Source organism: Carettochelys insculpta, chromosome 12, assembly GCF_033958435.1.
Source record: "Carettochelys insculpta isolate YL-2023 chromosome 12, ASM3395843v1, whole genome shotgun sequence".
NCBI lineage: Eukaryota > Metazoa > Chordata > Testudines > Carettochelyidae > Carettochelys > Carettochelys insculpta.
The window spans coordinates 12,657,186-12,672,887 of record NC_134148.1 but is presented as its reverse complement, the minus strand read 5'-3'; the positions used below and the strand labels follow the sequence as shown (position 1 = coordinate 12,672,887).

Genomic DNA, 15,702 nt, shown 5'->3' with positions numbered 1-15,702 from the left:
AATGTAGTAGGGCAAGGACATGTGCACAAAGATACTTTACTGTGCCTGTCCATGTCAAAGGGTGGAATACCAACAAACCCTATAGAGGTTTATTTGTTCAACAAAATCCACCATGACACATATAGAGCTTGATCAGCTTTGTACCTCTGTACAGACACCCAGAAATAAATTTAAACACATAACACAATCCAGAAAATGAATATAATCCTAATGTCAAAAATAGTAAGACAAGAGTTTCCATTAGAAGCTGAACTTTTATTACAGGATAACAGTACATAAAGCACATCTAAAATCGATGTGTTCAATGCACTTAATAAAGGTAATGTAATATTAAAGGTACAAGATTCTAAGTACAATATAACAACATTCATATTAGAATGAAAATTGGAGTATTTAAAAGACAACATTAAATCTCTTATTTTTACAGTTGTATTTACAAAATGAGTCAAAATACTTTTTTCAGGATTCAGAGTAAAATAAACTGTTGAATATAAGCAGAAAATTGTAACAGTGAGCTTAAAAGAAGATCCAAGAAAGTGAAAAGTTAGGTAATCATGGGTCAAGATCATTAGCAAAGTTTTAGTACAATACCATTTTAACATTTCTCTTGATGGCTTATACTTTCATTGTGGCTAGAAAAGGAATTTTTACATACTGTACACGTAACAGACAGCGCATATCTCCATGTACAGTATAATTTCATTTAAACTTGCATGTATTTACAGAAAACAGTGTATTACTCAGTGAGGTTTGTGAAGTTTATGTGCTTAATTGTCAAACCAACTCATATTTGTAATCAGCACTTAATCTGATCTCTTTATTTGAAATATTTAGTTACAGGAGAAAATATAACAATGAGGGTTTTGCATAATTTATAATACAATGAAATCTAAACAATCTGGGAGAACATTTTCCTAGCATAAAGTCTATGTTGTATGTTGTTACGATAAAAATGTAAGAGATCCTCCATTGCTGCTTGAAAGTATCAAACGATGATGTAAATCAACAAGGGATTTAGAAATAAAATCATGGCTTATAGTTAAATAAGACTGTAGAAGTTTTAAAATTAATTGTCCTGATAATGTTCGCAATTAAATTTTCTACTTACGAAAATATACCCTACGGTGCAGTAAAGTTTGTATTTTATTTTCAGGATAATAGTATGTTACTGTAAAAAAACAAAAACAAAAACAAAAAAACAAAACAAAAAAAATTTTCCTTGGATTGAGGGTAAAAAAAGCAGTGCAGGGCAGCCAAGAATCATGGCTTTAAAATTCACTACCTTCTGTTATCAAAAAAGTGCAGTAAACAGAAACATTGTTTTTAATAAATTGCTCAAAAATCTTTGCTAAAGATCTTATAAATTCAGTAATATTACAGAAAAATTCTAATAAATATTTAAAAAGGTTAATTACCTCAGATATTTGATATCCATTAATTTTTTAAAGAATTTAAATGGCAATATTCATGGGAGGAAAGAGTTGAAGCAAAGAGAAACTCCAGGAAGTACGTTTCTAGATAAATAAAGGTATGTGTAAAAATTAATATTGAGTTCTACAACTGACAGAATTCCTCAAAATATATTTCTGTGTTAACTTTCCATGTCAAAGTCCATCTTTGAACATGGACATGTGGTTTTAATGAGAATCACATATGCATAAGGTCAGAATTTGGACATCAATGTTTTATGGGTCACAGAACATTCCCATTGACATTAACTGGAATTGTGCAAATAAGTATGATCATGTGGCTTCTGGAATTGTTAGTGCCCTCAAATCCTTATATATTTAGGGAGTAGAAGGCACCAAGAACATAGCAGGTTTAGGTCTATAAAGATCACATGAACTAACTGGAAAAGAGAGAGACCCCACCCCCCAACAAACCAAATGTCTACGTACTTCAACTCTGAAATCAGACAGGATTGTATACTGGGAACCGGCTACATATTTCTCATATGATGTGATATGCAATGAAAGCATTTTAGAAACCATATGGATAATGAACAGGAGATAACACATATTTATCATAATATGAACATAGAAAAATATTTGATATCAAATATCTATACTGTTGAAGTAATTTTCTCCTCATTAAATATACTACAGAATAATTTATATAATGACACTATGTATTTAAGGAGAAAAAAGCATGTCCCAAATCTAGTACTCTGATACAGGTACTCGTTGGGCATATATAGATTTTTTAATATATACTCAGTGAAATTAACAAGACCCAAAGGTGGTATTGTCTAGGAATAAGAGGGGTTTGTTTTTTGTTCACAAAAGTAACTTATCTAGCACCACACATCAGAAAAAACACAAAAATAGCACACTCTAGTTCTAAACAGCTATGTCTAAAATAGATTATATAGTAAAACAGATATTATACAGCATACTGTGGTATTTGATAAACAGATAAATATTTGCACTGTGTAGGCTGTTTATAGCATAATTTTATACAGAATGAAAGCAAAAAAGTTAACTGTATAGAGGTGAGCAGAACAACATTAAATATTATGACAAAAGCAGAGAAGAAGATAAAGTTGAAAGAACAGAGCAAGAGAAAATGTTTACAGGCCATTACAAGTCCTTAAATTAGTAGTAAAATAAGGAATCAGTTGCTCAAGTTTAAGAAAGCAGTAAACAAGAGATTGCATTTTACATGCAGATGTTTAAAATTTGTATTTCTTTTAAATCTATGCACAAAAAGTCATTTATTTTTATTGCTTGACATTCAATTATGGCTAGAGTATTTTTTGATTTTTTTTTGTACTTTGGAAACAAGAATATTGTTAAAGGTGCCATAAAAATGGACAACATTGAAATCAGTTTGCAAATAAACCTCCTAACACTGCAGTTCTTTATACATTTTAAAAAGCCTTGTCTGGGGTTTGTCATATGTTAAATATATTTAAATTGGGAAAATACACTGTAGCTTGAAGCCTCCCATTGGCCCAAACATCCAATACAAAAACACATCTCCAGAAAAGGAGCAGGCAGACAATACAGTTACATATAAAGAAGCAGCCAGCTAATGTCCTAATAGTTAAAATATTTACCACTGTTCTATAAATTTTTTCAAAATTTAACACAAAAATGAAGAAAAATTGGATTGTAGAAAGATATTTACAGTACATATGCATTTTGTGAAATAAAATTCACTGTATTGCTTATGAATTCTCTCTGCATTTAGGTATCATACAATTAAGGAGATTGCAAGTGACTGTAAAATTTAAGCTTCTGCATTAAGATAGTTTAGGGAAAAATCAGTATACTAAGCAGATGTAAACATAGTATGCAGATGTTGCCTAAAAATAAAGTGTGATGTGATACACATTATGCCAAGCTACAAAACTTCCTTGTGTAGTGCAGCTTCAAAAGGTAATGAGATTGCAAGGAAAGATATGCAAGTGAAAATTGTGGCAGCAAAACCTAAATGTAAAGAGCATATAATGATTACCTGCATAGTTGTCATTTTCACACATTTTTATTTTTGCAGTGTAAAGGGGCTAAACATTTTCATGAAGCAACATGTTTTATTTCATATTTGGATGGAATCCACTTATTGCTCAAGAAAGTACCTGCTATATTCTACTACTAATAAAGGCAACCTCCCACCCCCACAATTGTGTCACTAGCAGTTCCACATATGAAATATAAAAAGTAGAATACAGCTTTTATTATGTTGTGGAAATTCCTAAATACCTGAATAAAGTTCAAAGAATGGAGTAGATAGTAGTTGCAAGTATCCTTCTGTTAAACCTTACATATTTTCCCACTCTACCCAGTATCTCTTGCTATGGTACACAGTAATGGGAGCTAAGTGAATACTGTAAACATTTTTCTATAATTGGTTATTTCAAATTTTAAAATATTTCCATTGCATCTGTCTTTCTTGTATATTTGCTTTCCCTGAATATTCCACAAAATGACGTATGTGGCAGGAGTGTTCTCCAATTAGAGAAAATAAATGTAATGTGTGTCCTATGTACCACAATGAAAACCAGCCAGCACAACCAAAATTGCAAGTATGAAATATTCAGAGAAAATTCCTTATTAATAATTATTTCAAAATATTGTATGGTATTTTTTCCTACAACAAATATTCATAAAATCCATTATCTGCCTGTTGGAGATTCAAATAGAGCCAAGCTGTAGAATAAATGATGCATTATGAATGATATGCCCAGTTTTAGTGGTAATCTAGTTTCTAAACCCATTTATGTGTCCCTAGCTCTGAAGGCTAAGGAAGGTCTAAGCCAATGATTAGTAGAGCTAGACAAAAAAGTTTTTGACCCTAACTTAAAAATATGCAGACTTATTCTGTGAGTTCATGTTGATTTGGCTGCATTGATTGGTTTGGAAAAATGTTTTAAAAATCCAAGTGTTTGGACATTTTGGGGAAAAAAAAAGTCCCAGTTGAAAATGACTCTTTAGAAATGTTTTAATTTGATTCTAAAATATTCAAACATTTAAAAACACTTGAAATCAAAACAATGTTTATTTGCCAAAAATTCAAACATTTTTCTTGTCAGTCTCCCCAAACTGTTTTTCCTGACTGCTCAAAATTGCCAACAAACAAAAAATCCATTATTTACTCTGTTATCAGAGGGCTCAGGAAAATACATGCACCAATGGCTGGAGCATCCAAATAGAGAGATACATTGTATCTTGTAAACTTTACATATTGAATAGAACATTGTCAATGATTTGCAAGTATGAAGAGAAGGATGACAAATCCTTAGTCTTTACATGTTTAGGATCAGCACTGGGGGGGTTCTTTTGTAACAAAAATGAAACGGCACTTGATCAAGAAACCGAAACTTGCATGAATTAGAAAATCAACTGCATAAGCATCTCGACAGGTTTCACTAGATTTATTTCTTTACATAAATATAGAATTGGGATTTTTATAATATGAGCAAAGGAAAAATGAAAATGCCCCAAAACTGGAGACATTATGCTTTTTAAAGAACAATATAAAATCACACAGGTAAGATGATAAAAAATTTCACTTCTTCACCTGGCTAAAGAGTCTCAAAAATCTTGCCCTTTGTAAACTGCTTACCTTAATTTTCTTCAACTTGTTTTTATTTTAAATGCAAAAGAAAGCAAAGCAACAACTTGATCAGTTCTGCAGAGTTTCCAGAACCCAATATAGACATATTTGAAAAAAATATTACACTAAATCCATAGAGTTTTGGCACTGACAAATTAGACTTCTGTTTCATGCCAGTAGGTAAGCTACAGTGCTTTTTCAAACCACATAATTTTGGCTTACAGTGAAGCATACAAAGCAACCAGCAGGGAAGGTCTAATAACTTTTTCTTCAGGTTTAATGGTGTTCTGTGCTACGTGACTAAAGAATGAATAATCATAGCGTGTCCACTCATAGTGCATATGAAAAACTGATTTGTTCTCTTTAATAATTCTAATTTAAGCATTGAAGATTCATTGTCTGTTACAAAATACTGAAGTTCAACTCGATATAAACACTTACGATTAAAACAAAGGGGGATAGTAGATCTTGAAATAAAATTTGAGCAATTATGTGCTTTCCAAAAATATTTACAAAATTCAGCATGATTTTTAAAGTTCTATTTCTTCCTTTTTTTACATTTTTCATTAAATAAAACTGATGAGCAATGCGCTAGAAACTCAAAATGAGGCACACATGGAGAGTACAGACACATAAGAGTTCTACAAGTTCACTCGTGCCTTGGAGGGATGATGATATATTTTCCAAAAATCAATTTGTCCCAGTAGTACTGGCCACCCTGTCAAAGAGTTTTAGTTGATCCCTGAGCACATTAGTTTCTGACTCTTAAACCCAACTCTGAAATAATAGGGTTTCTATTGTTGATAACACGATGGATTGTCATTCACAGTTAAATCAATCATAAGGTGCGTATTTATTTACCCTTTTCGTCACCAATCAGGACAAAGAACTGCCAGAAAATAATATATTTCTCTTTCTAAATAAAAGAAGGGCACACAATGATTAAACAAATTTTTATGACAGTGGCTTTTAGGATTATTATCTGGCTGCCCCCCAACAACAAACAAGTGATTCAATCGACATTCCTTAGGAAAAGAAAGTAAAAAAAAAAATCCTGTACAAATATGTATTTTTCCCTGAGGGATAACGTTTCACCCGCAAGTGCTCTATGTACATATTGCACTATAGAGGAATGAAGAACATGTGCAAAAAAGCAACAATGATCAAAGCTTAGTAATCAATTCTTGTAATCGTGATTCTGCTATGTCTCGCATTTTGGAATGTCGTAACACAAATAGCCATATTCCTTTCATTAAAAACATTTTTTTAAAAAAGAAGAGGAAATGAAACAAAAACCTCACACCTCTACTATGGCACATTCAATGAAATAAAAAGTTTTCCAAAGACAAATAGACAAATTCCATCAACAAAGTAATACAAAGTTCGTTCATTTGTTTTTTTTTGTTTTTTAGAAAAATTACATTACTTTCTTTCATTGTTTCACATTACAAAATCTTTTTTTTAATCTTTACACAAATCACATTTTATTGCAGGAATATTTCAAGTGCCATCAAATATTTATAGAAGGGTTAAAAAAATAGAAGTATCTCTAAAGTGGTCCAGACAAGGCTTTGTATAGAATAATTTTTTTCCACCTTCTATTTTTGAGTTAAGTATTTTGAATACATTTTTAATTCCACTGACAGTTAACAGCCTGGAAGCAGACACACACAGACACACACGCTCATGCATACATATGTGCATGTGTGCACAAGTGCGTGCACACACACTCAGACCTTGGTATCCATACTATGACACATACACGTCATAAAGAAAAACCAAACTTAAAAACAGCATCTCACATCACTTCATCCCACGGTTATTAAACATGTGAAGCGCATCAGTCCAAAAAGTATGCCTGGGTGGCCCAACTGACACTGTACTGTAGTACCTCTTCTAGAAGAGAACTCCAGAATGTTTCTGTGCCATTGAACAAAAAACCTGGATAGATGCCAACAACCCAAGACAATTTCTTTACAAATTATGAGAAACAGCTCACTCAAGTGGAATAATTATTCCAGCATCTTCAGCTATTTTCTGTAATTTCACTTTTTTTTTTGGGTGGTAGTGAGTTGGGAAGACTCTGAAAGTTTCATACTTATAACATTCATTCACAGAGCACAAATATGTATTTCAACTTGATATACTGCTGAAGTTCTGGTCTTAGGCCCAGCTCTCAGATGTTCTTAATAGGCATACATAATCTGTCAATGTCCTGTTTCTATACTGTAGATTAATTTTAACAAGTTATATTCAGAATAAATGAACATCCCCTAAAAAAAAGGCTGTTTGGCAGCAGGAATCTTTAAGTATAGCTACTGCCCTGTTATTCTAACTTTTTTTTTCTTCCATCTGAGCTACTCAGGGTGACTAGGAAAGCACACTGATGTCAGGTGTACACTAGTGATCTGATTTTACAAGGTGCTGAGCACTCAGCAGCATCCACTATGGACAGTGAGAGCTGGGAGGTATGCAGCATTTTTGAAAAGCAGATCATAAATCAGATGGCTTTCAACTAGGCCTTCTCTTGGCTTCTGGCGCAAATATGATTGCTCCTGCAATTTTATGTTCCCAGTGAGTTATAGCTAGATGTTAAATATTCCATCTGTTTGTACCTGAAGAACAGATAAAGTACTATTTACCAGTGGACAAAAAGGTAATGAGTGAGAAAAAGGCCCAAAATACTCAGCATGGTTACTTTACTTACTGTCAAAACCAGAGTTTTTGTCTCATTCTCTGGAAGAGGTCACATCTTACCATACCAATCAATTAGCTGACACCGGAATTAAGTTTAGTTGATCTTTAATGGGACAGCACCTGAGGCTGGTCACATTCAGAAATCTTTTGCTAGTCAAAAGCTTGTTTTGAAACTAAATCCACAAACACAAAGATCAGAATGGAAGTGCAAAGTCAGGCTAGTTATTCCAACAAATAAATAACAATTTCACAAAAAAGCAAACTAATAAGAACTGAGAGATGCATTTGACTGTTTGTTATTAGCAGGAATATTTTCTGGGACATTTTAAAGATTAGGGGATCAACCCAAAACTGCCTGTGTTGACTGTATGGGGCTCTGGATTAAATATGGGGCATTCAGGAGGGAACAACAAATGGCATACACCATATTCTTCCATGCTCTTTGACAATGCCCCCTCTTAACTCTGGCCTTTGCATTCAGGAAAGCACAAGGATTTTTCCTGAAGTGTCCATGGGCACATCATTGTGAAGGAGGTGTAGAGAAGGTGAAGCATGGCTTCATTCCTGTCAGTTAGCAGAGCTGGGCAGGGATTCTAGAGAGGCAGACTGAGACACAATGATTGCATTGGAATGCAGCACTCCATGCCGACCCCAGTCTGGGTCACTGGTTAAATGCAACAATTCTAGTCTAAGTGAGACATGTTCTCATTATAAAGAAGGGATCATTGTGGCTGCATCTCCTCCAGTTACTTCTCAGTTAACACAGCGCACACAACCGGAGCTTTAGGCCCCACAGATTTAGAGATACAGGGTTCTTTTTTTCCTAATAATTATTTGCAACAATTAAAATGATTACAAATGAGATGTTGTTGAAAAATATTCCTCTGCCTTATTAGTTTGTTTGCCTATGTACAAAATATGGTCAAGTGCACAATTTTGCTGTTTTCCATACTCAGTTTCTGCTTTGCTGAAAAGGCCCTTATTGACGTCAGTAAACAGAGAAACATAAAACCTTATGAATTTTAATAAAATAGACTATGCTATTTAAAATGGTACTCTATAAAAAGAATTTGAAAGGCAAACTGTTAGTATTAACACTCAAGTTGGCAGCCTTCCTTTAAAACAATATGTCAAAATGACTGTCATTTAACTGTTAAAATGCAGACACTCCAATTTGTCTTGGGAAACACACCATTACTATTGTTTTGGTTTTAAAGGAAAAGAGAGGATTAAGCAGATTTACCTGGAAAGTTATTTAAGAATTTGATATATATACCTCACCACACAGATTAGTCATGTACCAAAACCTTTTATTTAAATCCATTTCCCTATCTCTCTCATATACAAAAAAAAAAAAAAATGTGATCACAGGAAAAGGAACAGGGGTTGGATGAGTAGTGTAAAAAAGATAACATGATCCTATATTCACACCTTAGAAAATAAAGTTATTCATATTTTGCTACCTCAGCAGGTCTTTGGGGCAGCGGTTGTCCTTTAATATATCTTTGTACAGTGCGTAGCAAAATATGTTGACAGCCTTTAGGTCAGGGATTTTAGATTTTCACTGAAATATTAAAAATAATCATGAGAGGTGGGTTGTTGTTTTTTTTTTTTCCTTTACGGTTATAGCATTGGGAACCACAAAGAAGTCCCTAAAGAGCTGCATGTGGCTCTGGAGCCCCAGGTTGCAGACTCCTGCCTTAGGTGCTACTCCAGTAGGTCAACAATAACTTTCAGGAATTATCTGTGTGGAAAGTGCAAGGTTTCATTTTGCTTCTGTATAGCCCCAATTCAACACTCGAATTGCTGCCAACTCAAAGGAGGTGGTTCTAGCTTTGTGGTGATAGTTACATGTCATTTCAGACAAGCCATAGCTGCCTAACACTTCAAACATGGGTGTAGACAACTGTTCAGCTCATTTTATAATAAGTGGATAAATTTAGTCCAAAATGATCTATTAAAGTGGATATTTTATTATGTTTTCTCTCTGGTCTCCCAGATAAAAAAGAAGTTGTCTACACTCCTATCATGTTTATCCTATCTTAAAGTACCGTGCGAATGACACTGGCTGACTGAGGGCAAAGTTAGCCAAAGAAGAATTCCTGGATTAACATTTTCATTTAACTGAGCTGGAAGATCAGTCTGTAATCCTAAAACTGCCATTCCAAGTAAAGAGGGAAGGGAAGACTTTTTTTTCCCATCCAAGCTAGATAACTTAGTCTTAATATTGTTTAATATGGAGCCATGCAGAATTAGTTTATTTTAAAATCTGACTTCTCTCTTCCTTTGGGACAAAAATCTGCCGTCCATACTCCGGCAAATCCCCATGTAAAAGAAACAGTAATTTGCATATGTAAAGACTGCAAAATGTGGCCCCTTTTTAGCGTAATGCATGGATCACAATCACTTTTGGAATACACAATGTAGTTTATCATCTTATGCTCATTCTTTAGTCCACTCTCATGATTTCCAGACTTTATGTAGGGCTGTGCTTTATTTTATTAGTTTAGACTCACTGATAGAGTGCTTCTTTCCAAATAAACCTAGCTGTTTCTAGAGTCATAAGTATGACAATAGCACTTAGGTGCTAGTCAAACGTGTGAACTATAACTTTCAGGAATTGTCTGTGGGAAAATATAAAGTTTCATTTTGTTCCTGTATAGCCCCAGTTCAACACCCCAATTGCTGCCAACTCAAAAGAGGTGCTTCCAGCTTTGTGGTGATTGTTACCTGCCATTTCAGACAAGCCATAGCGGCCTAACACTTTTAACATGGGTGTGGACAACAGGACTTCTCTCTCGCGCTGTGCTGGATAAAATTACTAGATTTTGGAAAACAGCCTGCTGAAGCCAATAACAAAATTCTAAGTGACTTCAGTGGGACCAGTCATTTGCTTTAATAGCATTGTTTACCAGGCAGAGTTTAAAAATATGTAAAAGTGTATACAATATACACAAATGTGTGTGTGTGTGTGTGTGTGTGTAAATACAGACATAGTACACTCTGGTCAACATTTTCAAACCCGTGTTCATACTGTTGAGTATTCATACCTATAATTATATAAAATAATTAATGGGCTGATTTTCCAGGGTTCTTCACACTTGCAGCTGTGTTTGACCTGCAGATGCTCAGCAAATTCTTGGCTGTGGGTGCTTGGTGTTTTTGAAAATCAGGGCTTTTATTTCAGGGTCTAAATATGGATTTAGACATGCAATTTTAAACACCCATCTTTGAAACTTTTGGGTTTTGTATAAAAATAAAAGCACCTTTTAAAAAGCAGCTGAAAAGCTAATTTGATTTTAGAAAATGTTCATGGTTTTCAGAACTCAAAGTCAATGACATCATTTCGGGATGTGACCAGCCTCTCTTGAAAAGTAATGTTGAAAACAGCAGCATAAATACCTCCCAATGTATCAGTACCTTCCAACCCTCCTTCAGTCAAACTTGAATTTCTGGTGCACATGCAACACAACAGTGAACACGCTAGCATTTAATTTAAAGAAAAAGGTGCAAAATGAAAGTGCCTTATCAATTCAACAAGAAAAGCTGTACCAGTAACTACTTTTTATATTAATTAAAACAATATATAAACAATATCTCTTTTGCTATATATAGTCTTCATGCCCATTTACCCTGTAATATATTATAATGCTATTGTTGCTATTGCTATGGACCCTTTTCGTGTCATTCTGCCTACTGGCAATCAATGGTAGATGAAAAAAATCGTCCTTCATAAAACAATGAGCAAGTTGTGCAAGCTGATGCTGAAATCTCTGCAGTACACACCAGTCGCTGGACTCCGCTGTGATCAACAAATTGATTGTTCTGTTGAAAGTCTGTGGGCAGTGAACTACAAGGAAAAAGAAACCTTCTGAGTTTAGTACCCTCATTCTGTGTAAACAGAGGTCAAAGATCGAGAAGTCGAGACAGAAAAAGGGTCCATATTTGTAGGCATAGTGGAAATCATATGCATGAGAAAAACAAGTTCAACTTTGTTTCGTTGTTTCCCATCCTTTGCCTGACCCCAACTGCCAGAAAGATGTGCAGTGTGTTGGCTCCCTAGTATGTGCAGGGCCATATAAAGTGTCTTGATTTTCTTTTCTCTCTCTCTTTTTTTTTTTTTATAATGTTTGTACGTCAGACATTCTAGAAGTGCTTAGGTGATATATTTACCCATCAATTTGCATTGCTGGCTCAAATTCTGAAGTGAACAACTCCTTGTACAACGGAGGAAAATGGAGTCGTACAATGTCTGGGTATATTGCTTTAAATGCCATAAGTTTTTCTGTATGCCGCCCACACAGTGCTCTTAAAGTAGACACTTTGCATATTAACTGGAAAAAAACACACACAAGAGAAATACAGTTATACAAAAAACAGGCACTATTCTCTGATGTTGCCTTTAGGAGTAAAGCTCTCTTAATCACTTCTAGTTTACCTTAATTGTTTTCCTTAATGATGAACTTTAGCAGTTTAAAATTGCACTTGCTTTTTCAATTCAAAGAGAGGAAACCATTAAATAGCAGGAATTTTATGGGCCCTAATTCCATTTCTGTAGTAGGGCTGAAATAGTAACCTGCGTGGCAGAAACATTCACTGGGGTAGTTGGGGGAATAGAGAGGGAAGGTGGAAAGAGAAGAGACACTTGATAGCTTTTCAGGGGCTCAAAGTTAAAATTACATTTCTCTGACCACTCTAGTTCTCTCTCTCCCCTCTACCTCAGCCCTTTCTTCTTCTTCTGCGTTCTGTTAGGAAATGGTTGAAACTATGTGGGGGTGGATTTGAATGAGCAAGTCAGCAAAGGGAGAGGATGCAAAGGTCAGATGAGAGCTGCTTCTAGAGGATCATAATCAGATCTTCATAATCAGTGTTTGGCGCTTACCTTTGTTAGGATTCCATCTTCTCGGTGATTCTTCTGTAGGACGTGCTGAAGTGCTAGCTGAATCTTCTGTTGAAGTTTTTCAATTTTTACCTTCTCCTGAAGCCATGAACGATCTAAATATAAAGGAAGTGAATACCTCTGGTATTGAACGCTGGCAACACAATATGCAAAGAAATGTTCTCAGAGCCAATGCTACATTCATCCTTCCTGTTTCTAACCTCCCTTCCATTCCAAGGGAGTTTTATATAGGCAGTGTAAGATAATCTCAGCAAGCCTGAACCATATTTGTTAATGGATCACAGGCTAATAAGACTGTTTTACAGAATATACAAAATTAAACAGTATTTTCATTTTGGAGACAAGATTATATAATGAATGACTAACCAAATAATCTTTGTTGCAGGCTTTCCTTTTGGCATACAGAAAACAATTGAAACAAATAGTTTTAAGATAAGCATATTTAAAAGAAATCGTTCCTGTGCACTTTTTGGCAAACAAGGAGCGTTACATCTGACATTGCCAAGGTGTCAGAACCAAACAAATCTGAGGATTTTACATGAAGAAAACACAACACAACATACTCGTGATTTGCCCAATGGCATGACAATGTCATTCTACAAATCAAGGACACCTACCACCCTCACTCACATGCTAATACCTTGCCCCTTGAGGAGATCCACTGTTTTCAACTGGACTACTCACAAAGACGTGTACTACTCAACAGGGACTAAGGGCAACACAAATCTAAGCATATAATATTTAGAATGAATCATTTGACCAAAATACCCTTTCTCACTGTTTAAATACATTTGCTAAAGTAAAAGCTGGGGTAGAAATGCTAAGGGAAGGGTCATTCAAGAATGAGGCTATATTACATGCTGAGGGATTGGCTAGCAGATTTAAGGCATACTCCATAATAAAAGAATCACTAGACTTCATCAAGTAATTGTAGAATGATAATCTTCATCTTACCTGCAGACATTAAAACAAATGCAGAAAACAAAGCAATCTCATCTTCTGTCAAATGCATAGAACATAAGCTCTTTCCAAATTCAAACACAAAACTAATAAAGTCTTCACAACCTGCCAAAAGAATATACAGTATGTATCACTCAGAACTTCTGATAAGACAGCTTCAAGATGAGGAGTCAGTTACATTGTTCTGAAGGAAGAGGTTAACGGATGTGAAATACCTGTAAGACCAGACCTACAATTTTTTTGGCTGACTTGATCTTCAAATAACTTGCCCTGAACATGTAAAATTGGTTTTGATTTGCTGATGAAGGAAGTGCCTTTGGTAATTTTTGGGGGGTGGCAGGGTGCAGAAAAATGCAAAAAAATTGTTTTAAAGTTTATCAAGAGCAACTGTGCTATATATCGTCATAAAAATAAAATGATCTCCAACTCTAGCTGCTGGGAAGTGCCAGAGGGCTAGGTAGGAAAAGGAGGAAGGAAGAGAAATGGGGAAGGACAGTAGTAGGGGACAAAGTATGGATATAATGGGTTGTGGACCTAATGGACATAAATTGGCTTGACCTTGATAGGGGTGGCTCCCAAATGCAAAATGGCACTAGCTATAGAAGATCCAAGAGGAGAGGGAACATGCAGATGAGATAGGACACCAATGGGGCTGAAGGATATTGATGAAGTGGAGCGCAGAGAACTCAAAAACAGAGGGCAACTGAAATAGGACAGAGAAGACAGACACAGAAGAAGGTGCAGAAGACTGAGGGAGGCATATAGGACAGGGTAAAGCAGAGTGCTGTGAGATTTTAATGTGGATAGGAGCCTCCTCAACTCTTCCTCCTTTGCCTTCTAACCCTTGTGCCATGCACATACAACTCAGATTACCATCACTATCATACATGCTTCCTACAACTTGCAGAAGGGGAGCCCTGAAGGGCCATGGAAGATTTATCAGAACAGAGCTTTCCCCCTGCAGATCTTATGTACCAACCTGGTTTGGACTTTGTTGTTGTTTATGGACAAAAAAAAATTAAGGTTGAAAATATATTTCAGTGGAGTCCAGCTAACAGCCCACATATATTACTACTATCTCAACTCTTAGGTCCACATTTTGTAACTGTGGGTGTTTTGTAGAATATCTGTAAAATGATACAGACAGTCCTTCACTGTCATATTATCCTTCACCACTCAAAGTTATCTACCCAATTTCCAACCCATACACAAACTTAACGATATCTTACAAAAGTATACACAAAAGGTCAAAATGGCAAATTACTCAGAAACTGAAAAAAAAAAATCCAATTATTCTTCAAGTGATCTACTCCAAATAATCTGTATCGTTAGAATGTAGCAAATATTACTCCAGTTATCAAATCTGGGGGTCTAAACTGGATGCATATTCAAATTAGCACTGAGCTGCTTTAAACAGGTGTCCGTGTGCCTGATGTGAATATCAAGGGCTCAGTTCTGTATTACGCTTCACGATTTCAACTTCCATTGATCTCAACTGGCCCCCAAATGTAGTCAGTGAAGTTTAAGAAATACACCCACAGTAATAAGCTATTCAAGACTATCTACATTTATTTTTAAACTTTTCCCTTTGTATTCCTAAAAGAGTGATCACATTCAGTCTATTTTTGTACCTCTTTTCGTTTCTAACCTCCTTTCTACTTGGTTTTATATGGAGTACTTGAGATTTCCTTACCTAATGACTTGAAAACATCTGGGCTAGCATACTTGCCGTCAAAGTACACTGTGTTGTTTTGGGAGTCGAAGGCACGGCACATTCTGATGAACACAACCTCTAAAGATCCTAAATGCAAACAATGCATGGATGTTATTGTTTAGATTAGGATTTCTGTTATAAAGAGCAAACGGAGGAAGTTTCTTAAAAAAAGATTTTAAAATGTAATATAGGCTGCATTCAGTATAAGCCCAGCATTATAGTGGTTTCTGCAGATGTAAGCGAGAAAAGTTTGATTTATCTTGAGCATTAAATTAAGTCTCTAAAGTTAGTTACATCAGAGTAAATCCAATGTCATTTCATTAAAGTCAAGGCAATTAAATTTGGATTTACACTAATGAACATAAAAGAACAT

At 35.1% G+C, this 15,702-nt stretch overlaps 1 protein-coding gene across 3 annotated transcripts in view; it reads right to left on the bottom strand.

The window, feature by feature from the left end:
* Nucleotides 1-240: 240 nt before the first annotated feature.
* The window catches only part of RORA (RAR related orphan receptor A), a 610,113-nt gene continuing 594,651 nt past the window's right edge, over nucleotides 241-15,702 (bottom strand). For all 3 annotated transcript variants that reach the window (XM_075006386.1, XM_075006388.1, XM_075006387.1), the window contains 5 exons: nucleotides 15,309-15,416; nucleotides 13,610-13,720; nucleotides 12,638-12,750; nucleotides 11,929-12,089; nucleotides 241-11,605 (listed from right to left, as the gene is read on the bottom strand). In XM_075006386.1, coding sequence (XP_074862487.1) covers nucleotides 11,449-11,605; nucleotides 11,929-12,089; nucleotides 12,638-12,750; nucleotides 13,610-13,720; nucleotides 15,309-15,416 — 650 coding nt within the window. In that variant the 3' untranslated portion in view covers nucleotides 241-11,448. The remainder of the gene's footprint in view (nucleotides 11,606-11,928; nucleotides 12,090-12,637; nucleotides 12,751-13,609; nucleotides 13,721-15,308; nucleotides 15,417-15,702) is intronic.